This window comes from Homalodisca vitripennis, chromosome 6, assembly GCF_021130785.1.
Source record: "Homalodisca vitripennis isolate AUS2020 chromosome 6, UT_GWSS_2.1, whole genome shotgun sequence".
Taxonomy (NCBI): Eukaryota; Metazoa; Arthropoda; class Insecta; order Hemiptera; family Cicadellidae; genus Homalodisca; species Homalodisca vitripennis.
In genome coordinates, this window is record NC_060212.1 from 168,407,115 (window position 1) to 168,434,116 (window position 27,002).

Sequence of the window (27,002 nt, forward strand, 5' to 3'; positions counted from 1 at the left end):
AAGTGTATGTTTAGAGTTAGTGGATTTGCATACAACATGGTGGTTGTGATTCCTGACTGAAGGGTGTCACAACGCTCTGGTATGATTTGTTTATTTTAACCTAGTTTGTTATTATGTGTTACGTTATTTATTTACCTGAAGAAGAGATCAGATTGCAGATCTCGAAATGTAGTGTTACTGATTTTTTAATCACTGAACGATGGCAAATGTATGGAAAACTCCTGCTTCCTTAACAATCCTTACATCGTCAAAAACAAATTTCAAACAAACAATAAATTTCATGGTTTATTTAGTACTCAATATTTTATAAAAAATGTTATTTGTAATATAATTAAGTGGCCACCATTTTAGTGGTTAACAATTTTGTTTATAACATGCCTGTGCTATAAAATTGTTGAACTAATATGCAAATTAACATATTTTTCTATTTTGAGATTTTTTAATTTCCCATTGAGGTATTTTATACCCTAAATTAATGTGAAGAGTCTCACTTTTATAAGTTAAACCACTAAAAATTATTAAATTCTTAATCCTTTTTGGCACTATACAATTTATTATCCTACGGAAAATGTATGTTGCAGTAAATTATAAGAAACTGAAAAATAACTTTAAAAAAAACTTCAAAAAGTAAGATTTTTTAATTCTTCTAACTTAGCTTGTTATTTACTGATTTTACCACTAAAGAAAACATTGCAAAGAACCCTTTCATTACTCTCAACTATTATTACTCATAGTAACTAATGTTATCAGTCTTGGATGTCAACATGTAAAATGTTGACTTAGTAATATCAAAGAAATGGAAGACATCAGGAAGACCCCACATGGCATCAACTTTAAGATATTGTCTGTTCCATCTGAAAAATTAACACATTCAGATTAGTTTTTTTATTAAGTTAGTCATTGACTGATTTATAATTAAAGCAATGTAATACCATTTCCAAGACTTTTTACTACTTTATCACTAATTAAATGTTATTTTCAAAAAATGACAAAATGATGTAATAAATAAAATACAACAGACCTCCTGGGTGCTACAGCAGTTATTTAAATAAATCAGCATCAAATTTTGAAATAAATAATTTATATATATATATATATATATATATATATATATATATATATATATATATATATATATATATATAATGTTTTACATGAACATTTTAGGAGAAACTGAATTATTTCAGCAAATTAAAATTATGTGATTTCCATATTTATAATTGAAAATTTGAATGAATCCTTAGAACTCAGTTAGCAACATATGTGATTATGTTCATTATGTAATTGTCTCCCCCAGCATGTGTATGTTACCTCAAGCTAGGGTAAGTAGTGAAAATGGCCGCTCTGAACAGTGAAATCACTGGACGGTCAATGTTTCTTTGTTGTCTGACCGTAATAAATTAATTTAAGCTAAACATATTATAGCTAATTATATTATTAGATTTATTATGAGTTTTATTATTGAGTTAATTATCATGAAGATCTGACAAACATTAGTTAAAATATTGAGACTTTACTAAGCCTTTGTGTATTTATACTAACTTTGTTAAAGAAAGTACTACTGTAGCAGTTGCCGCACCAGCAGATTAGAATAATCTGCCGTTTAATTATTAGATTAGAATATATTTTTCTGTATAATTAACAGGTGTGGCTGAAAATTACTGTAATCTCTCAGTAAAATAAGGAACTAAATCGATATTTCACTATTTGCAGCACTTACAGTAACAAACATTTTCTGGAAGTGATTTATTGTTCAAAGTGTCTGTGCCACTGTCACTGCTATGTACATTATCATTTTATTGAAGTACTAGAGCAATCTGGTGGGGCCAAACATTAAATTATGGAAAATTTAAATACAAATCATCTAAAGGGTTAGAGCTCAAATACAGCCGTTTAACCCTGGAACTGGCGGTCATATTTCTCTCAGTGGCAGAGTGTTTTAGTACTTCATACATTGCCTTATATTTATTTTATTATTACATGTTTACTATAAAGTACCTATAACTTATTATATATTTCTTTATTCAGCATTGTTCAAGGAACATTTTTCACATAATATAATTAAAACAAAAAAAAATACCCTTACTCTACCTCTTCAGGAAAAAATGTTTTTTAGAAAAAAGAAAAGTTAATTCAAAGTTTTTGATTTGTAAAATTGTTGTTGTAAGTGATACGCAAAATCCAAAATATGCAAAAGGAAGAGCATTTAATTCTGAGTAAAAATAAAACAACACATAGTTTATAAGGTGTTTATTTTTACATGTGGTAAACGATACAAAAATCATACACTGACATTCGAAAGTGCTACTTACCAACAAAAGTAAGAACTTCAAAGCTCACTTGGACTTCTTACAATCTTGTAACTATTAGTTTATATTAATTTTCTATTTTTTAATTTTTTATTATATATATTTTTTTAAATATGTTCTGATTGAATGTCTAAATCGGAATCCTCATCGTTGCTTATTTCATGTACAACTAGTTCTCGAATGTCACTTGAACGATCGCGGAATTTACGATCCATTATGTAAACACGCACAAAAAAACTTACTATTATTGTGTCATATACACAATCATCATTACAACGACCTCAAAAAAAAAAAAACAATAAACCAAACAGGACACCATGCAGCTGACGAAATAACAATAGCCGAATGAACCAGTTGACTCATCGCTGCGCGCGCGCAAACTATCGCGGTACGCGGGAGAATGTAAACAAACAGTTTAGAGATTAGAAAACGTATGGACGTGAAACGAAACGATAAAATTATTTATTAGTGTATTATTTACATAAATTGAACCTTCCTCTTTCGATTGGTATCAATGTACAACTAGTTCTCGAATGTCACTTGAACGATCGCGGAAATTACGATCCATTACGTAAACACGCACAAAAAAACTTACTATTATTGTGTAATATACACAACCATCATTACAAAGAACTCAAACAAACAATAAACCACGCAGGACACCATGCAGCTAACGAAATAACAATAGCCGAATGAACCAGTTGACTCATCGCTGCGCGCGCAACTAGCGTGGTACGCGGGAGAATGTAAACAAACAGTCAGAGATTATAAGTCGTATGGACGTGTAACGAAACGATAAATTATTTATAAGTGTATTATTATTTACATAAATTGAACCTTCCTCTTTCGATTGGTATCAATGTACAACTAGTTCTCGAATGTCACTTGAACGATCGCGGAAATTACGATCCATTACGTAAACACGCACAAAAAACTTACTATTATTGTGTAATATACACAACCATCATTACAAAGAACTCAAACAAACAATAAACCACACAGGACACCATGCAGCTAACGAAATAACAATAGCCGAATGAACCAGTTGACTCATCGCTGCGCGCGCAACTAGCGTGGTACGCGGGAGAATGTAAACAAACAGTCAGAGATTATAAGTCGTATGGACGTGTAACGAAACGATAAATTATTTATAAGTGTATTATTATTTACATAAATTGAACCTTCCTCTTTCGATTGGTATCAATACCGATACTCTTTGATCGTGTTTTAAGTACGTAATATTGAGAAATAAAAGACGTATTAAAACGCCCGATATCGGGCGCTGCCATCTAGGATGCGACTAAAACGCCCGATATCGGGCGTTTGCCAGTTCCAGGGTTAAATCTGAGCCAGAATGATGTACACGGATACGTTATCGCTGAACCAAGCTGACAATCTGCGAAACATCACTTAGGGCCATACTTAGTACACTGCCGAGGCCTGAGTTAATCCATAAAAAGGTCCAAAAATATTATTTTTAAAGGTATCTTTTTTATTGGTTCATAAATATTTTGAGGGTCTATTAATAAATTTGGAAGAAAAACTGAGTTGGATCTCCAATATTCTGTACCAAGTCAAATAAATATAATTCAAACATAAGGTAAAAAAAAAACAATCTTTTAAGTTCTAAAATAGAACATTTTAATACTGTTTCTATACTAATTTATTTGAGGGGAAAGCAAGTGAATTCTACCTGCTCATGTTCATAATATCAATGACATTAATTTGTATGTAAAACTCTGGAAAATATCTAAAATGAGCAGGCAGTTTGAAAACATTGGGCAGTATAGAAATATGTACTGAATTAAACTAATTCTCTGGCATTGACAACTTAACTTATAACTTACATTGCATTACAAACTGCACTAACATTGTTCTGCTAATCACTGATAAAACAGTCTTTTAAAACACAACATCACTGTTATAAGGAAATAACCCGTTAAAAGATTTTTGCAGATGAAAACATACTTACTTGAACTATTATTATTTTGACTAGAATTAGGACTAGCTTCAAGATCCCAGCCAATACTCCTGTGTATTGCCATCTTCCACTTAGCATACCTCAGGTCTCGTTCTGGGACAAACAGTGAAAATAATTATATAGCTCTCAACATACAGAGTAGTAGAAGAAACCCCTCTAGATACCACAACTAACTACAGTTAAAGAAAATACAAAAAAATAAATAATTTACATTTATAATATATGGATAATTTTTTAAGGAAGACTAGGCAATAACATTGAGATAGTCAAGGGGGTTGCACAGAATTTATAATGTTCAGGCAAACATTGTGCTAATTTTTTAAAATTTACTTTTGTGAAACTCTTAACTAAGACTCCTAGAAAAGCCAACTTAAAACTTTTTGGGTAATTAAATAAAGTATAGTACATACTTATGTTTTATAACATAATAACATTATTGCTTTTAATAGAAACACATTTAACTCAATAAATTTAAACAAAAATATATTAAGCTATTATTTATTTATAGATAAAAAAATCAATATCGGAATAGAGTTTGTATTTTCTCGTAGAATTTTCCAATGTTTAATTTTTGAAACAAATAACACACTTCAATATGTTTCTATTATGTCAAGAAAACTTTTGCAATTGAACTATTCTGTTTTAATGCCAATTATATTATCTTTAAAGAAAAACAATTGAGGTGATATGACAAACCTAAGATAAATAACCGTAGGATACTAACCATCGTCAGATATTGCAGGGAGATAGGTATCACTTGGGACTGGTTGCATGTTCTTCAGATCCCAGACATCGATTCCTTCAGCACTGCCGGCAGCCATTGCTGCTCCCAGGGCAGTCGCTTCGAACATCCAAGGATGCACTAACAGAGTCATTTCATTAATAAGTAAATACAAGTACAGCTAAGTAAGATATTTATTGTCAACGATAACAAACAATATCCAGTGAAGTATTTACAAGTTAAAAATGCACACAATAGCAAGTGAGTTATTTATACCTGTCGAGTTAGAGCTGGCTGTCGATAGATTCCAATCCTCAAAATGTATCCAGTGAAGTATTTACAAGTTAAAAATGCACACAATAGCAAGTGAGTTATTTATACCTGTCGAGTTAGAGCTGGCTGTCGATAGATTCCAATCCTCAAAATGTATCCAGTGAAGTATTTACAAGTTAAAAATGCACACAATAGCAAGTGAGTTATTTATACCTGTCGAGTTAGAGCTGGCTGTCGATAGATTCCAATCCTCAAAATGTATCCAGTGAAGTATTTACAAGTTAAAAATGCACACAATAGCAAGTGAGTTATTTATACCTGTCGAGTTAGAGCTGGCTGTCGATAGATTCCAATCCTCAAAATGTAGTGTTATACGTTTTGTAAGATACAACAATGGCAAATGTCAGAAATTCCATTATACTTTCAAACCATTCATCATCAATGACAAACTTAAAAAAAGAAATGATTGATTTGTTTGGTGAGTAACCATAACCTTCGTCAGTACCCACAGGCGATCACCCACTTCGCTTTTATTCGGAAATATTGGTTTGTTCTTCAAGAAACATTTGGCATAATTTTTAACTGCAATAAAGCTCCATATATAGAACATAACTAACAGTGAATTTTGTTTACTAAAAGAAATCTAATGACAATATGTACTTTAAAGTCGACAGGAAATTTGATTGCAGTGCCCACTTTGGACACCAGTTTAGAACGCATAAAATGGCGTAGCCACATTCCAGATGTGTACTGAACGTAGTTAGACAGCACCGTTCAGGTCACGCCGCTATCCCCACCCATTCGGCAACAGATGCCCCTCAGCAACTTACTTTGTGAATGATTTTGTATTGTAATTGCACAATTAATAGTCGAAGAGTAATAGCAGATGACCCTTACCAACAGGAATACCACACAAGTCTGCTTGCAACTGCATCGCGTAACTGTTGACGGTCATGCCGCCATCTACCAACAGCTTGGTGAGTGGTATCCCACAATCTTGATTCATTGCTTCCAAAATGTCTCGTGTCTGGAAACACACAGCCTCCAGCGCAGCTTTCACTAAATGTTCCTTCTTCGTCTCCTCTGAGATACCAAATATCAACCTGGAATGAAAATAAGTTTTGACTCTATTTTCTACTAATATCTTCCATGTTTATCAGAATTACGTATAAAACAAATACTTAATGTCTGATCAGAATAAATATAGTAATAAAATATTGTATTCCATAGGTATGTAAATGACACAATTGTATTATTGTACAGTTTTGATTCAAAATTTATTGCATGTGAGGGAAAACCTGAATAACTTCAACTGCTTTGAAGAAATCCATAATTAATTATAAAACTAGACAAGCTCACGATATTATTGCACTTTAGACTAAGAAAAACATTAGTAAGCAAATATTTATTTACAAATCAAGTGTTTCAATAAATTACCTCAAACATTTAGGAGCTTAGAGCTAAAGCCATTCATTTGCAGCCAAGTTGTCTAGCTGGCTTATAAGTGAGGTATTTTATTCCCTTGATGAACATTTTTTGACAAATTTTAACCTTGTTGATACCGTACTCTAAGCAATTATTAATAGTTTTATAGTTTATAGTGTTTTTATGTGTTCTATTGTGTTCTTAACTTAAACTGTTGTATTTTTTTCATATTGTTAATTTCTAAATTTAATGGTTTATGAAAATAAAATTTATTGTGTAGCAATAATAAAATTAAACCCATCCTAAGTTTTTAAACAAATGACAAGTGTACTATTTAGCAACTGTAATAACTTGCTAATTAATGGTGCATGATTTTATGTAATATTCTATTTTATTTTATCTGCGTTGATCTGAAACGCACATGTTTTGACAGTTCATATAGTACATAAGTCAACACCACCACCACTATTTATATACCATTTCAAACTGAAAGAATTGTTGATTTCAATGGTATAATTTGTTTTGCTGTTATGGCAACAGTGATGTCATATAAACTTGCCAGAAAGATTGTCTTCATCTAGCCATTTCACTAGTAATATATCATAGGCATGGTTTATTATGTAGGTCTCTAGCTTGTTGTAGCTTTATTTTAGGCTATGGTAAATTTTTGTATATATTATAAATATTTAGTGTACAGTTTTTGTTTGCTAATTTTTGAAAATAATCGTAAATAATTTATTTATGGTTTTGTAGTAAATACAATTCCCTAGAATTTGTTATATTTTGGAAATATTTAGTATAACAATTATATTTTTGTTAATTTTTGAAAATAATCAAAACCAGAGCAACAAATTTAGCCTTTCATGTACTATTTTTGTGGTTTTACAATATATATAATTTTTCTTCAAAAGAACCTGGATACCGTTATATATTTTCTGAAACTAGATAAAATTGTCTATTTCAGGTTCTAATATTTATATTATCACACTTTACCTGGGATAGCCCCACAATTTACAAAAAAATAAATACAAAAATATAGTGTAGTAATTTTTTTATGGTTTATGTACAATGTTTTTATTAGTATAATATTATCTCAACATTTTCCTAAAATAATGTATTACACATGCAGGTTTATAATAATAATGTATATTTTACAAAATGCTTAAAGTACGGGTACAAAACACTGAAAAATGGCCTGCCACCTGAAGAAAAAAGAATGCTAGTTCGAGGGTTAATGGTAATGTCTGCCAGTTATATCTTTTCCATAAATACGAGTGCTTTAACAACATTGCCCAATCTAAGTTTCACTATTGAAAAAGAAATATCAAACCAACTGAAGTTTTTAGACCTCATTCTAGACAAAAGCATAAATAGTTTTGAATATAGTGTTTACTATAAGTATACACTATCCATTTAACTTCATATCATCCATACATAAAAAATGGCTGCTTATAATTCTATGATTTACAGATGTTTTTATAGTACCAGTGAATGTAACCAATTATTATAAAAAATTAAAGATCATAAAATATATTGCAAAGGTATTACGATAACACTTTGGTGGAAGAATTATAGTAAAATACTACTAGGTAATAAAAAGGAAAATGAAAAACAGCATAAGAAGTACATATTTGTTAAGCATAGCCTGATATTGTAACAATGTAATTAAAGACCTTAAACCTCATAGCTTAGACCTAGTCTTTAAGACAACAACTACAACAGGAACATTGTGAGATGTAAATCTCTGTCCAAACAAAAACATACAAATCAGTGTATAACTTTGTTCACACAAAAAACAGACTAACTTGTTACAATTGTGTCAGACAGACAGGCAGGGCGTTTAGCCACAAATTTAAAGAGCATTTCCCAAAACCTAAATTACAAAAACAGATTTCATTGTTCGCTCAACATTTTATGGATGAGTACTACAGTTGGAAATTTTACAGCAATTTCACAAAAATAGCAAACTAAGTACGCTTGAAAAATACTAAATTTACAAGTATTTAAAAAAATAATCCATTCGGCCGATTCATGTTAAATGAGATGCTAAAATTCAGCTCCCATTGTTTGTTCAACACATAACTCCATCGTAACAGCCAGAATACAATACTATGCTACAGCCACAATAAAGTGGGAAGTTAAGTGACTACATGGGGAAGGGTGTACAGAAGTTTAGGCTCAGTGACACTGATCATTGTACCACTAGAGCCACATTTAAGACAAGAGGTTTCATTAGAGACTAGTCCTTACCGAAAAAAAGTATCTGGTATTCAATAATCTCTATTTTTTATTTGAAATAAAGTCAAGTTCAGAACTACATAATTTAAGTCACCTTCATAATGTAAGAACCATCATCATTACAGTCAGAAATGTAAACTTAATGTGATTTGTACAAAAATATGAATTACTATAGATGCTGAATCTACATATGTAATATGTAAAGATGCAATATTATTATGTGTGGTAGTATTTAAATCATTTTAGATATTAGACCATTTTCTTTATTTAGTGTAAGAATAAACACTCTACAACATAGATTACAAGTACAGTATGCCCAAATACCTAGAGAAGTACTGAGTCTGTAGACACTTGTACCAAACTAATTACCACATAATTAACATGTCCATGAGACACTAGAAAAACCCATATTACATCATGCCTCAAAACTTTTAAAAGAATGGATCTGTAAACATTACCTACCTATTAAAATATTAGACTAATAAGATATTATTCAAGTACAACAAGCACCATCAATTTAAAGTCCCACAGGGAAAATATTTTAAAACTAAAACATTCAGGTGGTGCAACCAATAATTGGTTGAGTACATTTTTTACTAAAAAATTGTTTGGTCACAGTTCTTTTCTGAATGCAAGAAAAATATTTATAAATGTTTGGCCATTACATAAAACATTGTAGACATTTAAAGTTGTATTTGGAGATATTGTTGTAATTAGGCTTACAGAAAAATGGCTGAAGACAGGAATATGAAATTTGTACAGTTTCTGTAAGAAAGATGACTTCATAGACAAGGTTTTACTTATAAAGAAATTAATTCCTTTAAGTAATTGGCTGAGCATTAGTGAAGCTATCACTCACGGAGCTGGAAAAATTTAATTTTTGTCTGTCTGTATAATATATCGAGAACAAACTGATTTGAAATTTTCCATTTAAGTTTCATTTCTACATAGGCAACGCCAAGTTCAATGATGGTGCAAGTCACTCCATGGGATTTTCCTGCAATCTGGCTATTTTCCTTCTGTAATCATAAAATTAGTAATCTATCTTAAGATGTACATTTGTAGTTGTATATTTTAGTATTATTTCCAACACCACCCTTTAATCGTATTTATTGTTAAGTAAGAAAACCTAATATATGGAAGAGATGTTTAACTAGTCTTGTTGTAAAATAACAAACTGTGACTACAATTATCGTACCCACGTGCATCATTGCGCCAATATGGAGCATAGAGACCAGAGAAGGCCGGTACAAACATGACCTGGCCTGTCGACGAAGCAGCCTGTGCCAGCTCGGCTGTAATGTTGACATCTGACAAAATGTGCAGATTGTCTCGCAGCCAGCTGATTGCCGCCCCTGCCACTGCCACTGACCCCTCTAGGGCGTAGATAGCGGGTGAGTTTTTCCCCAACTTGTAAGCAACTGTCGTCAACAGGCCGTGAGTGGATTGCACAATCTAAAAATGATAAATGTACTAAAGACACACATTGGAAAAAGCTAAATAAAGGAAACAATAAGACATTTTCTTTTTAAGCCTTATTTATTATTTTGTGTAATTTGTATATTAATTTTTGAGAATATAACAGTTATTAAATCAAGCTTAATACAAATTGATATTTGCCAAAAGTTTTCAACTCATTATTTTGAGCCAGAAAGCAATTACAGTAAACTCAGGATTACTCTGAGAGATACGGTAGGTAAGTGAATTTCACATATATGATTCACATTTAGTGGAAGTACTATAGGTAATTACCTATAGTACTTCCACGACAGCAAAACATGGGAGAGAATGGTGCCTAATTTGATTTAAATCAAGTAATATTACCAATCAATAAATAAAACTAATGTATGTATCATTATAATGTAATTTACACATGTGGTAATCAACAGTTGTGATTGAATAACTAAATCTACATTATGTGCATTACAGTATATTTTCTAGTTTTTACAAAAAATCAGTCAACCACGTTCATGTTAAAGAACTTCTTTACCTGTGATCAAAGTTTATACAACAAAAGTTTGCAAGTAATGCATCGACTTGTTCCTAGAGATTTTGGATAAGTCCATTCATGGTTTTTTAGTGCTTTATATAGCGTACTTGCTTTTTCATCTACTCTCCTTCTTCCTCCAACTTCACTTCTTTTCGAAACATTAATGACAACGCACTGCTGGTCACACCTCACACAACAATATAGAGGATATTCAATACTATACTGTAAAATATTTTCTTTTACTTCTGATAATTTTCAATATATTACAATAATTGAAAGTGTTATGAAATTGCTATAATATTTCCAAAAGTTTCAAAATTTATTTTAAAAAATAATTTTTTTAAGAGGACAACATGGTTAAACAACAAAGAGGGTAAATGTGTCATGCAATGGTGTTGTGATTGTCTAGGTACATTGTGGTTGTATTTAGATTTTAAGTCTAAAAAGTAAATAGGGTAAAACTGTTTCAATTGTTGATTTTAAAATACAAAAATGTTTACTATATGGAACAGAAAACCATTCTTAACAATGTTGTACAGTTATGAAATGCTAGTTTTGTATTAATAAATCACATCTTACTTTAGAGTTTACACTTGTCTTTATTATATTGTAATTTTTAGAACACTATAAATTGGTGTTCGGGAGGGTGTTGGTGGCAGTGTTATGTAATTTTCAAGGGGGGGTTATTGTTACCATTACAAGTCTGTTATATAGGGGTGGGGGTTCTGAAAAGTCTGATTTGTGGGTGTTTAAGTAATTATGTGAGACACTAGGGCTATTTCTACGGGCTATTGGATAAATACACAGGTTTACATACAGACTGAGAATAATTAATATGACGTTTACCATAGACCACAGATATAATTCCTTCAGTCACAGTTCATCTTATTCCAAAGGGCAGTCTATTGCCATGCACTTAAACCTCAAGGGCCTTTTGTGCACCCCAAAAGTATACCATGAGTTCTCAAACTGCCAAAAAACCACTGATCAGATCCTCCGAGGGAAATTCACCATCTTTGTCCATTACTAAAGATGGCGTATTACTCCCTTGCTTTTGCAGAAGAGTCAAATAGCAGATGTTGAGAAGTTTCCTCTTGCTTTTGTCACACATTCTATAGAGCGGATCCTCCCGGAGAATGCAGACTCTGAGAAGATACTTCATCAGGTGTCCATGTTGCAGTTAATATACTTTGAAATAACCTCAAATGTGCGTATCAATGTGTAACGTGTTATACTTGTTTTTCTTAAATTTTAAACTTTTTTCAAAAAGATGCTGTACATTTGCTTAAAATTATTAAATGTTTTTGCTACAAACCAAATGACGCACATCTGCGGCACTACAAGGTTTTATGGTCATTTTAAGGCAAATTTTAACAAATTTCAGTTTTAATTTATAAATATAAATTATATGTCAGCTTTTCATCAACAAATAAACCAGTATAACCACTATTACAGGAGTATGGAATTAAACTGATAAATAACTGTGGTGTGAACTAGTCTAAACTAGGTTTTTATTATTATGTGAAATAATTACCGCAGTGCCTGTGTTATATAGCAAGAAGCAACCTGTGCCATAAGTGTTTTTGGCCTGCCCTTGTTTCCAACACATCTGTCCGACTAACGCTGCTTGTTGGTCTCCCAAACACTGGAAAAAAGTAACATTTAAAAACAATTATTAATCTCCCAATATATCAAACATATAAAAATACATAAAGATATAACTTACAATGACAAATTTTTCTTCATTATTATAATAAAACTATTCTAACGACAATATTATTCTCCATCTATTCCTGATAAAAATAATGTATAACCATAACACATCATTATTCCCTTAGAACCACATTTTAAAGATTTATAAAGACCCAAAAACAGGCTACGATTTAAAATCTTATTAGTGCCAGTCACTTAACTTTTAACCCATTGGTTACCAGTAACGAATTGTGCCTGTCATCAGTTAGCATCAGCATCATTATTACCGATGACAAGAACTGCCTGAAATATAACACGTTCAATTTGGAAGCTGGTCAACTCCCTTGAAATCGATTGTGTCATCTGTTGATTGTTTGTTTTTATTACTTGCCGTCTGAAATGACGTTCTTTTCTGAGTTTTAGTAAATTTGTGGAGAACATACTCAATGAAAGTAAATATAATGTGGGTGATGGTAACTTTGATGACAAAATGTTGAGTAAAATGATGATGAAGAAATTTAAGAAAATTATGTGACAAGGCCTAACCTTCATACTTGGGAATTACCAAGGCAAGGTAATGATCTACATAATTTTATTTTTAGTGGTAGATCTGGTATAAATCCAATTGTTGCGGTGACTAAATACTAAAAATGTAAGATAATAAAATTCAAATATCTTTATTCATTACTGTATATGCATGGAAAATACACATTAAATAGTATAAGTGTACAGTATTATGCTAGTACAATAAAACAAACTTATTATAATTCTAACAGTTTAAGAATATTATTTAGTCAACAAATAAAATAAAATAAGTCTAGACAATGACTGAATTTTGCTCTAACTCTAAAAACACTCTTCAAGTGAATAAAAAAGATGTTCCGTACAGTATTTTTATTTAAATTTTGTTTGAAAAGATGTTTTTTGTATGTTTCTAATTTTAGAAGGTATGAAAAACTAAAATTTTGATCCTAATTACTTTTTAGGATCATGTCAAGTTTTTTTCTAAGTTGCATATTAATGAACTAATATGGGAATGTATAAATGCAGAGTACATTTGTTTCAAAGTGTCTTGGTTGCATATTTCTGACATTTGCTTGGAGGTATTTAGTCCAGATAATTTGATTGATTTTTGTTCATGACAGATTATACATGTTGATTCCAAATAACATTAGGGGAGACCGGGGCACTATTGGACGTAATTTCATGTTTCACTTTATGCATTTTTCTAATTATGAAAACTGTTAGTTAAAAAATTTTAGTTTTTTGCCTTGTGTTTAGTTGGTCTTCTAGAACCCCACAACAAATTTTCTAGATAATTTGAGCACCCTTTTATGTGGATTATTTTTTTTTTATAAACCTCTACATTTTGTCCAAATTTGCCCCGTCGGGGCAGTTTTGGACAAAATGATTTTTTATTGGGGCACAATTGGACAGTGCTAAAAATTGGTTTAATTGGACATAAAAATAACTCATTTATAGGTTTCAAACATCATCTATATTTAAGTAAACATATATACAAACTTTATAACTGAAAAAAACAGAAGACACACGTAAAAAACTATTTGAAATTAAAAGTAGTCAAATTTTCCTTGAAAACAAAGCAGTTTGCTGCTCTGGATGTCCCACCAATTATATCTGGTTGTCGCAGCTTGAACTCGATGTCTTTGGTTTCGACAAAGCTGACTTCAACATTTTCTGGGAAGTAAAACTTGTAAGAGTTTTGGTTCTTTTTGAGAAATTTCACACTGAAACCATCAGTCACATGCTCCTCTATTTGGCCAATAAAGTGGTAGATGGCCTTCTTAGAAGCAAACTTTGTCAGTATGAAGTCATTTGTGGCATAGTTTTTATCAGGAAGGTAATCAAACAGTTCTTCTTCATCCTCAGAAAAGTCTTCAGGACTAAGGCCTCCATCGTCTAGTTTTATTTGTATCTCATCTTCGTTGCTAGATGAGTCATCTTGATACAGCTTTCTACAGGCCCCCTCAGTTTTTTTCTTCTTACTTTCCTTTTTTACTGCCCTCTCTTGTTTTCTTTTTTCCACCAACATTTTCTTATGTTCTTTTTCTTTTAACTCTGCTACAAGAGCATCTTTCTCTGGAGTATCAGTCAGAATTCGCAAACGACCTTTTTTTCGGCCTCGCCTTTCCTTTCCCTTAGGAACGTATTTGGGGTAAGGCATGACATCCTCTGGAGTAAGCGTCAATGTAGTAGGTCTTTTAACATTTACTGGTTGTGGCGTTGATGGGCCAGGTACATTCGGGTCAATAGTTGGCTTGTTTGATGATTGTGAGCCTTGTGGGTCGTCAGAGCTTTGGCTATTTTCCATCAACGGAAAGTCACATGACGTACCAGGCACTGGATTATGGTTGTTGGTTTCTTCTACTTGCGATGACATAACACGGTCAGTCACACTGGCACCCTTGAAATCATTGTCAGTGAACACACTGCGGCTGAGTGGATAGATTCCAGCTTTACGAAATCCACTTTTGATGTTAGATGCAGTGAAAGATTCAACAAATGGTTTAGCAGTAAGCTGAGCAATTTCTCGAATTGTAATCGTATGACCAGGATGTTGAGATAGCCAGAGATTGAATTCAGAACGTAAGCGCCTTTTAAACGGACTAAAAACTGCTACATCCAGCGGCTGACTTTTGTGCGTTGTGTGTGGATGGCTAGTGATCATATGTATGCCATGATCTCTGCTGTACATCACCACATCCAAGCCAATGTGGGACTCATGATTATCCAGGGTTAAAACCACGGGGTTTTCTTTAGAACATTTTGTGGCCTTTTGGATATGTTTAAGCGTCTCTAAAAAGAGAGCTGATGTCATCCAACCAGAATCAGAATAAAGAGCTTTGCTTCCTTCAGGTGCCCCAATCATGTAGGCAAAGTTTGGGCGTTTTCTGGGGAAAATGTAAATTGGTGGCAAGTAAGTCCCATCGGCGCATATGACGGCACAGAAAGTTATTTGCTCCCCCCTCTCTCCTGATACGACTTGGCCCACCTGTTTTGTTCCCCTTGCTGCAATCACTTTTGGCGCCTCCAGCACAGTACTTATTCCACTCTCGTCTAAATTTAAAATTCTTGACGGAGGAACTTCTACTTTTGCGAACAAAGCTTCTAGGTTGTCAAAATACGTTCCCACGTTGTGTTTATTAAAGCTAGTGTTCCTGGACAGACTAGTCTTTTCTGCTTGGCGAAGTGAAAGTCCTTGATGTCTCTTCATAAAATGGTTTAGCCATTCTTCTCCTGATAAGCCTGTAGTACGCCATTTAGCAGGTATGCGTTGATCGAGATTCAAAGCCAAGGCATATTTGAAGGCTAATTCCCTGGCCATCATGTAAGTTAGGCCATAGTTCATTCTGGACCTTTCAATGCAATAGTCTGCAATTTTTTGTTCTTGTTCAGGTGTAAATACTTGTCTTTGAGAGTATTTAGTGTTATAAACAGGGGCCATATCTTCTATAGTAACCTCTTTTACTGGCTGGTGCTCATCTTCAACCTCTTGAAATAAAGTTACATTTTCATTGCCCACAGGCTCATTGACATGATCCTCATTGTTAAGCTCATCAACTCCATTACCATTGTTAGGCTCATTAGCTATAAGACTATTCTCATTGTTGACTTCCTTTTGCTTTACTTTGTTGAGTCTGAAATGTAGGGTCGACTTTTTAAGCCCATGGGCTTCGGCAGCTTCTCTAATGGATCGGTAGTTACCATTTCTATAGTCATTTAATGCCGCTACTATAGATTCTTCAGAAATATTAGCCCTGTCTGTTTTCTTTATATACTTCCTAACCATCTTTAACCTGGAAAAACAAAAAAACAGTATGTAGCAATGACAAAACATAAAATAATGTTTTGTCCAATTGTGCCCCATACTTTTGTCCAAAACTGCCCCGAGGTAGGTTAAGATATAAAAATTGAAGATTACAGAAAGGAAGTGACATAACCTCAAAATGAATGAATTCATTGCATAGTCAGTTAAACTAACAATTTCAAAATAATAGACACAATTGTTTCAGGATAATACTTACTGTGAAAGAGATAAGTTTGTGAATATGCAAAATCACTTCATTTTGGGTAAAAAACATAAAATATGAACTCAATTTCTAAGAAGATGTGCCACAATAACCAAACTTTCCACAGTGAAATGTGACCGTCTCAGGCATACCAAAATGGGAAATTGAAGGGAGACAAAAATTTCCCTCTAGCTATAAAAGGCATTGTCCAATAGTGCCCCAGTCCAATAGTGCCCCGGTCTCCCCTAAATACAATTTTAACATATTATATGGTGATTAATATTTTTAATTTACCTTAAGCACCCACACAATGATTTTCATAGCAAAGTAACAAAAATAATTTGTTACCAGAGGGTGAAATTATTGGAATTTTCATTGGTAGGTAATGGGTTAAATAGAGTCATTTACATTTGACTAAAAAAACTTGTAGATAACAGTATAAGAACAAACTTACCCCTGAAATTGGAACACCACGTAGTGAGGTCTCTGCTAAATACCCGTAGATTTCTGAGGAACTTCTAATTTGTGGTAAAACACTCATAGGAATATCAAAAAACCTGTTAAAACAGAGTTAATGTTGAAGACGTGAACAAAATACTCATCATAGGAATAATATGTGTAGTAAGCATTCCAAAATGCTTTTTTTGTGTTAAAAAGAATAAAAATGTTATTGAATCGCTTTAACTCTTAGGGAATACCATAATAAAGTACTCAGCTCCTAATACAATAACTATTCAGACTTAAGAATAGTTTGACTTAAAAATTATTCACGTAATGAATTATAATAAAATAAAATTCCAACTAAAGGGAGAAAATGGTGTTGCGATTATCAAACAAATTTTAATTTAAAAGAATTTGGTAATAAAAAGCTTTGATTTCTAGAAAAAAAATCAACCTTCAATTTTGGCTTAGAAATTGCTTTTGAGTTTTAGAAGTAAATTTCTGTTTCCTCATTTATGGATGTAAATATTGACTGTACAGTTATTACAAGTTATTCTCAATTTTGTAATCAGTTTTTACAGTTATTTGAAGATTATAAACAATTGTGCTAAAATGTTTTTAACTACTAACACAAATGTACGTGTTTTAATATTTTTCTTTTTGAAATTTAAACAAATTGATTTTTAACTATGCAAATATTTATTGATATGCAGCAGCTCATTTTCAAACAAGTTTTTTTTTTTAATTTCAGAAAAATTACCTTATTAGAAACTGAACTTATGATGTTTTACACATGGTATATAAATTCATTGATATGCACCAATATTACTCATCACAGGTTTCTCATGACTCAGTTAAGTTAACAACTTACTTGAAATAGTTATAGAACTTCATTCATTTTTTTAGGCCTATTTTTGGAGAGTTAATTAGTAGGGAAGGAGGAATATTAGTAGGGCAGGGATTAATTTGTTAGGAGGAGGGGGTAATAGGGGAGAATTTACTATAATGGGTATGTGTAAAGCTCAATGTACGAAATTTGTCTAGATTTGATGTAATATACACAAAACACTGACCAGTGAAATATTCAGAAGAAATTGGCTTAAATTAGACAAGTTGATATGCTTTAATTGTTACTCAAACTGCTTAACAGATGAATCGCCACACTAGGTCATTTTAATCCACACTTATTATAATCACCTGCAAAGCATTGGATCCCATTGCAAGGTTTGAAGACTCATAAGCATTGTCCTTGAGGCATTGGTAACATCAGTGATATGTAGACCTCCATGAACGCCGCCAGTCAAGTTCTAGATAAGAAGAGGGGGAAATCATTAATGTCATTATTGAAAAAATCTCATCAATAATAAATATTACTATAACAATATCATAACAATCTGAGCGTTTTCATATTTTATTTACAGCTTTATTAATATATCCAAGGATTTAGTAAATTTTACCAAAATTAACATTTTAGACATTAACTTGCTTTTCACCATCAAACGTACAGGTAGTTACCTTATGAACATTCCTCACCTGAAAATAAAATGTATTTAAATTTATTTTTATAACTAAAATGACTGGGAATAAATTATGGAACAAACTATTAAACTAGTTGATGTTCAGGTAGCCTATTCATAGTAAACTCTTAACATTTATTGATTGCATTTATTTTTGGGCTGTCTGAACTTGAGAGCTAGAACTTGAGTGGGCATTGACAATATCCACTCAAAAACAAGTTATAGAAAAACAAAATGAACAAAATGGAAGGTTGAGTTCAGCTCCATTTCACCTTTTGTTTAGTGCAGCGTCTGATATCTGACACTGGTACAGAATGACTCCTGGAATCTGGAGTAGCCTTTTGTCTGAAGTATCCGTAAAGTCTGTGACGAAGACGTTCAAAACGAACTCCTTGCATTGTTTCAACATCAGAGTCATCTAGGCTACTAAAGACTTTTTATGGATCTCTTCATACAGACGTGTACTCCACATCCTAGGAGTCTATCTGTACCAGTGTCAGATTCCAGATACTGGACTAAGGGGAAGGTGAAATGAAGTTTAACTCAGTATTCCCACTGAATCAATCTTTCCCACCATGTTATATGAAGATGGAAGGATCGAAACCCAAACAAGCATGAAGAACAATGTAATAAACAGTTGAATACATAGAAACCAATAGTGAGGCCAAGGGAGGAATGAATTTATATTTTATTAATTTATTTTTTTGGAATTTATTGAAATTGCACAGAACCAACTCAAGTATTAATAAAATCAAGTGAAATCAAATGGTTATGGTTTCAATATAATGTGAAGTAAGCTACAAGAGATTGTTTTAAATAATGTCAGATAAAAAATTAAACCTGCAACAATAATTTTAAAAATTTTTATTTTAATTTAGATGTTATCACACCACTCAATAAAAAAAAAGGTTTCCTAAATAATAACTGCTTATCTGTGAAAGATCCTATACATGGCAGCAATTTTTGTTCCTTAATTGTCATTAAAAGAGTACATCAATGTCTTCTGAACAAGAAATTAATGTTTCTGTGAATTTTATAATAAGAAACATAATGATCAGTTCTTATGTGTATCATGTGTCTGAGGAAACAAACGTGTTATACTTTTTATCTGTGTAATGTTATTCAATGAAAATGCTTGTTCCTTCAAAAACACAAGGTAAAATTATGTCTTGAAAGATAACGGGATCTTCCATATTACAATTCTGTTGGTGATCTATGTTCAACAATGAAAAAGAAGTGAAAAAACAGTCATGGTATGGTCTTCTTTACAGACAACAGATTTCTTCAGAAGTTCATAGAGTAGGTATGATGTGAACAAAATATATTCTAATAATATTTACAGATTCTTTCTTATTACATTACCTTATCTTAAAAACATGTATATTACCAATATGTAAATGACAAATTTCAAAATTTATATCTTTTCACTACAATGGCAATCTCAAAGATTGAGAGGTAGTTTGAATAATAAGATGGCTTTTCTTTTATAACCGACTACTTACCCAAATTAGCCATGTATCGACAGTGCCGAAAAAACACCTCTTTTGCTCAACAGCAGTCTTTACTTCTGGTACATTATCCAACAGCCATCTCAGTTTAAGAGCACTAAAATATGTACTTATTGGCAGGCCACTGATTGTCTTTAGAGTTTCTGCTTTTTTACCATAAATTTTTGACCGCATTTGGTCCACAGTATCGGCATTCCGTACATCCAACCATACTGAGGAAAAATAAAACTTATAAATTAGTACAAACATTATTAAATTAATAGCATTGAAAATTGTCTATGTTTAAATAAGTCAAGCTATTAAACATTTTGAAAGTTAATAATCATTACAATACTGTTTATGAAAAGTATTACATCATACAGAATTGCCAAAAACTCTACACCACTAATTTTTGTAACAATATCATATATAAAAAGGAAACTTGAAGAAAACAGGTTGGTCAATGAGATCATGTTGTTTGAAGCACATTTAAAATGTATTATTTTGAAGAGTTTAAATTACATAATTTATTGGTTTTCTGAGCATAAAAATCAAATATTCAACCTGACAGTGGAAGAAAGATAATTTCATATCTGGTATTCATGTTGAGGTTAAGTGGTAGAGAGGACTTTATAGTCCTAACTTCGCCTCTAATAAAGTCATTTTTCATTTCATTTCATGTAGAAAGATGAACCTGAAGTTGCTTATTATTTTTAAATTAATTTTACAACTCTGATGGTATGACGGCTCTAATGGTTGGCATGTTAATACATTTATAACACTTTCAAACAATAGAAACTCCATTATCTTGAAAATTATATGGTAGATTCTATAAACTTTAGCTTGGTTTAATTACAATCAATTATAAGTTATGTTAATAAATATATTTATTTTATTTTATCATACTTATCAAAACCTTTTACTGCCCTTGATATACCTATTAAGAGAAATCAAAACCGTATAAAATGTTGTAGTAAATAATAGTAAACTTATACCAATTTAAATTTGTCACAATTTAAAAATTTCAGAAAAAGTAGTTTTTATAACAAGTAACAAATTTTACTTTGTACAAGTCTTAAGAAAAATAACAGAATTGTGTAAATATACAAACTTGTTTTAAGTGTATTTTAAATGTCTCATTTTGAAGCTTTTCATTTTCAAGCTGTTAGATTTATCAGACCTTTGTAAATAATAGGACCAAACTGTACATATGAGATCACTGAGAATGTAATTTTTAATTTGTACATCCCACGTAATGAATTACAAACAGATTATATAAAGCACCTGGTACACATCTTGTGTTATGTGTATTGTATTATGTTTTCGGGTTTGGCTCTATGATTTGTAGTGATTACTGATTTTTGCACATCTCTGCTATTTTTTTTATTTTTGCCTATCCTTAGCATAAATCTTATTCTTAGTTTTTTTATAGCTCACAGGTAAATTTTGAAATGTCTAATTGCAGTTTTACTTGGGCAAACATGTAATGTAAAAATTTTAAAATTAATTGTGTTGCTAGCTACAAATGTCTTACTGATTAAACACCATACATTTTTTTAAATATGTATTTACATTCTACACTTTTTTGGATTTAACCATTAACTAATGTACTGAAAGGAACAATAAAGATGAATGATTTACATACCTATTGCATTATAGAGAGGTTTTCCAGTCAATGGATCCCATACTATAGTAGTCTCACGCTGATTTGTCAATCCTATGGACACAATATCTCCTGGGTCAATATCAAGCTTTTTCAAATGATCTATAGATGTCTCTACACAGTTCTTGACTTTTGTCAATATTTCAAATGGATCCTGTTCCACCCAGCCTTCTTTTGGACAAATCTGCGTAACTTGTTCTTGATGATACGTTAATACTTCGCCTGTGTTAGCCGCAAACACCAGAAACCTTGCACTGCTTGTTCCTTCATCTATGGCTCCCACCAGAGGACCAAATCTACCCCTTGTGCTCATGTTAGTTAATTAGAAAGTTACATGATATACCTAAGAAAGCCATGTCATGTTAGTTAAACTCTCATTTCTAAATCATATGAAGGACTAAATTTACATTAAATTAATACTTATTTAACTATTATTTCTTTACAACACCAGTAATAAATTTAAACATATAAGAAATAAGAAATTCATAGGCGTATAAGCAAAAGTGATGGGATGAGTGCTGATACCCGTAATACTGCAAACGTAATTCGTGTCCAACACAAGCCATGGGATGGGTGAACAAACTACCTGATCCCACAGCATTTTTGCAGGTCTCATAGATCATACTAATTTACAAGAATTAAAATGGCTGTCATAAAATTGTAGCACGGTTTTCCCTTTGATGCCGTGAAGGTTGGTTTAAGCCAGACTGATGAATGCTGACTCTGTGGAGAGGCAGAAGAATCATCTCTTTGTGAGAAAGTAGTTCCAATTTTAATAATCACTTTATTTTGTTAAGGTTTAATTGGGTCTTCAGTGCCTCTCCGTACTGCTGGCAGAAACAAAATTATCCCTTAGTAAAGTAGCTAAATTCAAGCCCAGATCATGTTAGCGCTTCAATCTCAATGAGTACTGTATTGGGTAATTCATTAATTAATGTAAGGATAAATTTACAATTTTATCCATCTATAATTTGTATTATAGACTGACCATGACACAGGACTGTTTTGTCTGTGTCCTTTATGCCAGTGATAACGTGTGGAAACTGAGCATTATGTTATCTTACATTAACAATTTTTAGCCTTAGTGTCTGATGTAATAAACAGCAGTGGTTTAGCTAAATAGGCAACATCCGTTACATCGGATATCTCCAAATTTGAATGTAATTGGCTTTTATAATGTGCAGTGCCACTATGTTCAGTATAATGATGAGTTAACAAACAATGAACGCAAAAACCATAAACCTTGTAATTGACATTGTATTTGGGTGTCTATAAGGACAGTTTAGTTGTCACTGTTAGCCATCAGGCGACGTGAACATGGGTAATTGTTGACTGTTTATCAATTTCCATGATGACTGAAACCTGTTGCTTAATATGTTATTTGTATTAATTATTCAAACATGAGTAGACATTATAGAAAAAAATCTCCATTGAACAAAAATATGAAAAGTATAATGCAAAGCTGTACAATTTCTTTGTTGATCCTGGCTTGTGTAAGCGTATCTTTAAAGTGGCCATGCTTGCTTAAGCGTTGATGGATTTTGTTGAAAAATGTACTGTTGAAATTCTTACAAAAATTGTAAAATACTTGGCTGTATTACCGACCTTTAAAGTGGTCACACTAAGCAATATACAAACCAGAGGTCCAGCATGATAAGCGGACCCGATTTTTTATATCGATATTGACAAACAATATTATTTAATTATAGCTATCAATATATAACTTGTATAAATTTTAAGTCACTGTTTCATATAATAAACATATTGTCTTTTATAGACAGTAGAAAACTCATAGAGGATTGTAAAAGGGTCTAAAAATTAGCATATCAGCGGACCTGCTTGCAGATCATCTAAGTTATGTAAATATTTGCACTAAAGAGACGTATGGTTTTCTAGAAAGGGTGCTTTCAACTTCTTGAAAGCGGTAAATCATTGCTACCCAGGAGAAAACATATAAATAGTTTGGTTAATTATGTTGTCATCATTTTGTTATAATTTATGAGCTTGACCTATTTCTAGTTCTAATTTTATGAATACTCCTTATAGCTCCTTCATTATTTATGAGATTGTCACTATGTGTATTATATTAATTATTTTAATTTCAAATATGATTATAGATATGATAAGACTCGTATTCGATAAATGAATAGTAAGTATCGATGATTATATTAATCGATATAAAAACCGGATCCGCTTATCGTACTCTACCTAAAACCGGTCCTATGTCATATTCGGTTTATATAATGATGTTCACTATTTTTAAGAATTTAACCCTTTTACTGCCGACGTCCGACATATCGGACGTCGGCATTTTTGCCGAAAACGCCAACGTCCGATATGTCGGACGTCTGTTTTTTTTATTGTTACTGGCTACTGTTATGTTCAAATGCCGAAATATTCTGTATTTTGGTTGTTTAGGAGGAAAGGATAATGAAAGAAGCCATTTGAAGAACTTTGGATTTCTATTTTCGTCGTCTTTGACTAGAATTGACGAACTACCTAGACAGCTGTCAAAACCAGATGATCGGGTTAGATTACTGAAATCTTCGTTCATTGTTGTTGTTTACAATGTTATCGAAAGTTTTTTGAAGTGTTACTTTTGTTGATCAAGGATAAAATGAGTAAAAGAGTTACATCTAACTCTCCTGTGAGTGAGGGAACAATAATTAACAGTCTAATCGATGGTGGTGTACAAGTGCAAGACGAACTGATTTCCTTCAGAATTTGTCAGATTCAGATGCCGAGAACGATTCTGATATTAGTGTTAGGGCTATTGATGACAATCAAAGTGATGTGGATGACACTGATGACGATCCTGACTTTATCTTACCATCAGATAATGAGGAGTTATTAGATAGTGAGGGGGATGTGGCACAGATAAGTTTACCTTCAACTTCCACTGGTAGGCCTAGAGGAGGCCTACCAGTTTTGGGAAAATCCTCATAGTGCAGCTATGTTTCAAGGTAGCACCTTCAAATTTGGTATATGTTCTAAGCAATTGCTCTAGTTTATAATGATATCATGCTCAAAATTTTAGTATAATTTTAAAAATAAATTATCAGATGCCAAACACAATTTTTATTTTTTTATTTATTTTTTATTTACATAATTTTTAAAATTAAATAATGAGTTTGTTTCAAATTAAAATTTCTTTTTATTATTTAAAAAACAGCATTTAAATACGAGTAAATAAAGTAAAAATTCATGTAAATCTAATGAAAAATAAAAAAGATACAGCATTTTTTGTAAATGAATGCACAACAGTGATTTTCCCCCTTGGCAATTTTGACTGGTACGATAAAAAAATGGCCGGCAGTAAAAGGGTTAATGAAAAAATGCTGTTACAAAATCAGGAAAATTGTTTATCAAAAGAGGTTATCCAGTTAATAGTTCATGGGTATGTAATTTCTGAGTTTAGTCTAATCTGAAAGTTTTTCATCAAGACAAAATACAATCCCTCCAATTATATATAAATCTGGCTTCCACCTGTAAATACAAGTGGAAGTATGTACCAAATTTCATATACAGGCTAGCCTGTTATAACCTAAAAGTTTATTATAATTTTCTAAATATACATACATATAAGCTTATTCAACTGTATTATTTACGTTTTCTTTAAATAAATAACACTATTGTATAGAAACCCACAACTAACATTTTTATTAACTAATCCAAGATACCAGTCCTGGATTATGCACTATTAGTAGATATACACAAAGTCATAGACAGACTCACAGGCACCATATAAACAGACGCAAAAAAAAGAACACATTGCAAAGTGATCATTAAGTCACGCACATCAAAAGTTAATCAAGTAGTCAAAAGAAAAAAGTAACCAAGTGAACCAAAATATACTTTACAAACTTTGATTATTATTAGCTTTTACAAATTAATTACATTTTCACAGCAACTGGTCAAAATTTCCACCTTTTTCAGTAATGCATGCATGAACTATTTTTATCATGTTTGATGAGACTTTTTCAGCACGTTTAAAGTAATGTTGATGATTTCCATTATTATATTATTTTCAATTCATCCAAAGCGTGTGGACGGTTTTTATAAACGTTATCTTTAAGAAAAAACTCTGAAGACCGTCAAATCAGGGAATCTTGAAGCCATAATCCTTCAGATATGACACGCTCCGCCAAACAGCCCAGTAAGAATTGCATTGTGACATTAGACGTGTAACATGTGGCACTGTCCTGCTGCAACCAACAATCACGTTGATTATTTTAAAATAACGAAATAAAACTATGTAATAATGCCTTCGTACACAACACTATCTACAAGTCCTTCGTAAAAAAATAGTGTCAACTATTCGACGACGTGATACGGCAAACCGCACTAAAATTATCTGATAGTGCAAGAGTTTCGTAGAAGACATAAGGATTTTCGGTTAACTAAATTCTTGCGCATTGCCTTTTTTTAAGGAGAGGCCGATCCCCTTTTAAGCTTTATTCTGTCCGTCCTCATGGGACACTGGCCTGTGCGAGAATCTTATCAAACAGAATAAAGGAGAGAGTCGATACAGTACGAGGTTGATTGTACTGATAAAAAGTGCAACGGTCACAGACAGGATTTGAACCTGCGCTATCTTTAACTCAGACCCGAAGTCCAACGACTTAGACCGCTCGGCCATCGGCACTCCCAAATTGATGCCACTGAGATGAAACCAAGCCTCGCCAGTGAAGAAAACACCCTCACGCTGTGCAACTCCATTGGTATACAATATTTCCGAAACCATCTACAGTACAGTAGGCGCTTGCCTTCATCCGGATCTCTTAGTTCTGTAACACTACGTATGTGATACGCATTTTTTCATCGCGTTCTGAGCACTACCGTATACAATCTTAGTCTGTTCATAGTTTCCTTTAACGTTTTGAAGGCGATGGTAGCATTATATTTCTGACCTCATTCAATTTGATGTTAAACTTGCATTTTAAGTATCTTGTTCATGACGATTTAAGAAAAAGTATTATTTTATTTCCTCATACTGAACAAAAGTTATCTGAAGAAGGCTATGTAGTTCTAAGGTTATGTAAGGAAATCCACTGGTTTTACTTGGATATTTTTTATTTCCTCTTTATTGATATTCAGTACAATATTTGTGTTTGGCTTTCCTTCTTTAAGTTCTTAAATTACATTCCAAATGTATATTCCTTAGGCTGATTGCTACCTTCTTCAATCCTTGTACTGCACCAGTTTGGCCGTTGAAGTTCTAATTAGTTTCCTGT

At 32.2% G+C, this 27,002-nt stretch overlaps 1 protein-coding gene across 3 annotated transcripts; it reads right to left on the minus strand.

Annotated features, from left to right (window-relative positions):
- Positions 1-272: 272 nt before the first annotated feature.
- Positions 273-25,509, minus strand: LOC124365126 (glycerol kinase-like). 3 transcript variants are annotated; one of them, XM_046821074.1, is made up of 11 exons: positions 25,424-25,509; positions 21,751-22,111; positions 20,121-20,338; positions 18,299-18,408; positions 17,115-17,217; positions 12,472-12,582; positions 10,146-10,402; positions 6,182-6,387; positions 5,015-5,152; positions 4,282-4,383; positions 273-854 (listed from the first exon to the last, which is right to left on the minus strand). In XM_046821074.1, the coding sequence occupies exons 2-11, from the start codon at positions 22,079-22,081 to the stop codon at positions 760-762; spliced, it is 1,671 nt and encodes a 556-aa protein (XP_046677030.1). In that variant the 5' UTR covers positions 22,082-22,111; positions 25,424-25,509; the 3' UTR covers positions 273-759. The 3 variants fall into 3 exon arrangements, with proteins under 3 accessions (XP_046677030.1, XP_046677031.1, XP_046677029.1); XM_046821075.1 differs by having other exon boundaries at positions 25,377-25,503; XM_046821073.1 differs by having other exon boundaries at positions 25,348-25,503.
- Between the last annotated feature and the right edge of the window lie 1,493 nt (positions 25,510-27,002).

Coding starts and splice junctions, on each gene's coding strand:
- LOC124365126 (XM_046821074.1), bottom strand. CDS start 22,081: ATGAGCACAAGGGGTAGATTTGGTCCTCTGGTGGGAGCCATAGATGAA. Junction 20,339..21,750: donor ACCTCTCTATAATGCAATAG/GTATGTAAATCA, acceptor ATTTTTCCTCAG/TATGGTTGGATGTACGGAAT. Junction 12,583..17,114: donor GTGGTGTTCCAATTTCAGGG/GTAAGTTTGTTC, acceptor ACTTTTTTCCAG/TGTTTGGGAGACCAACAAGC.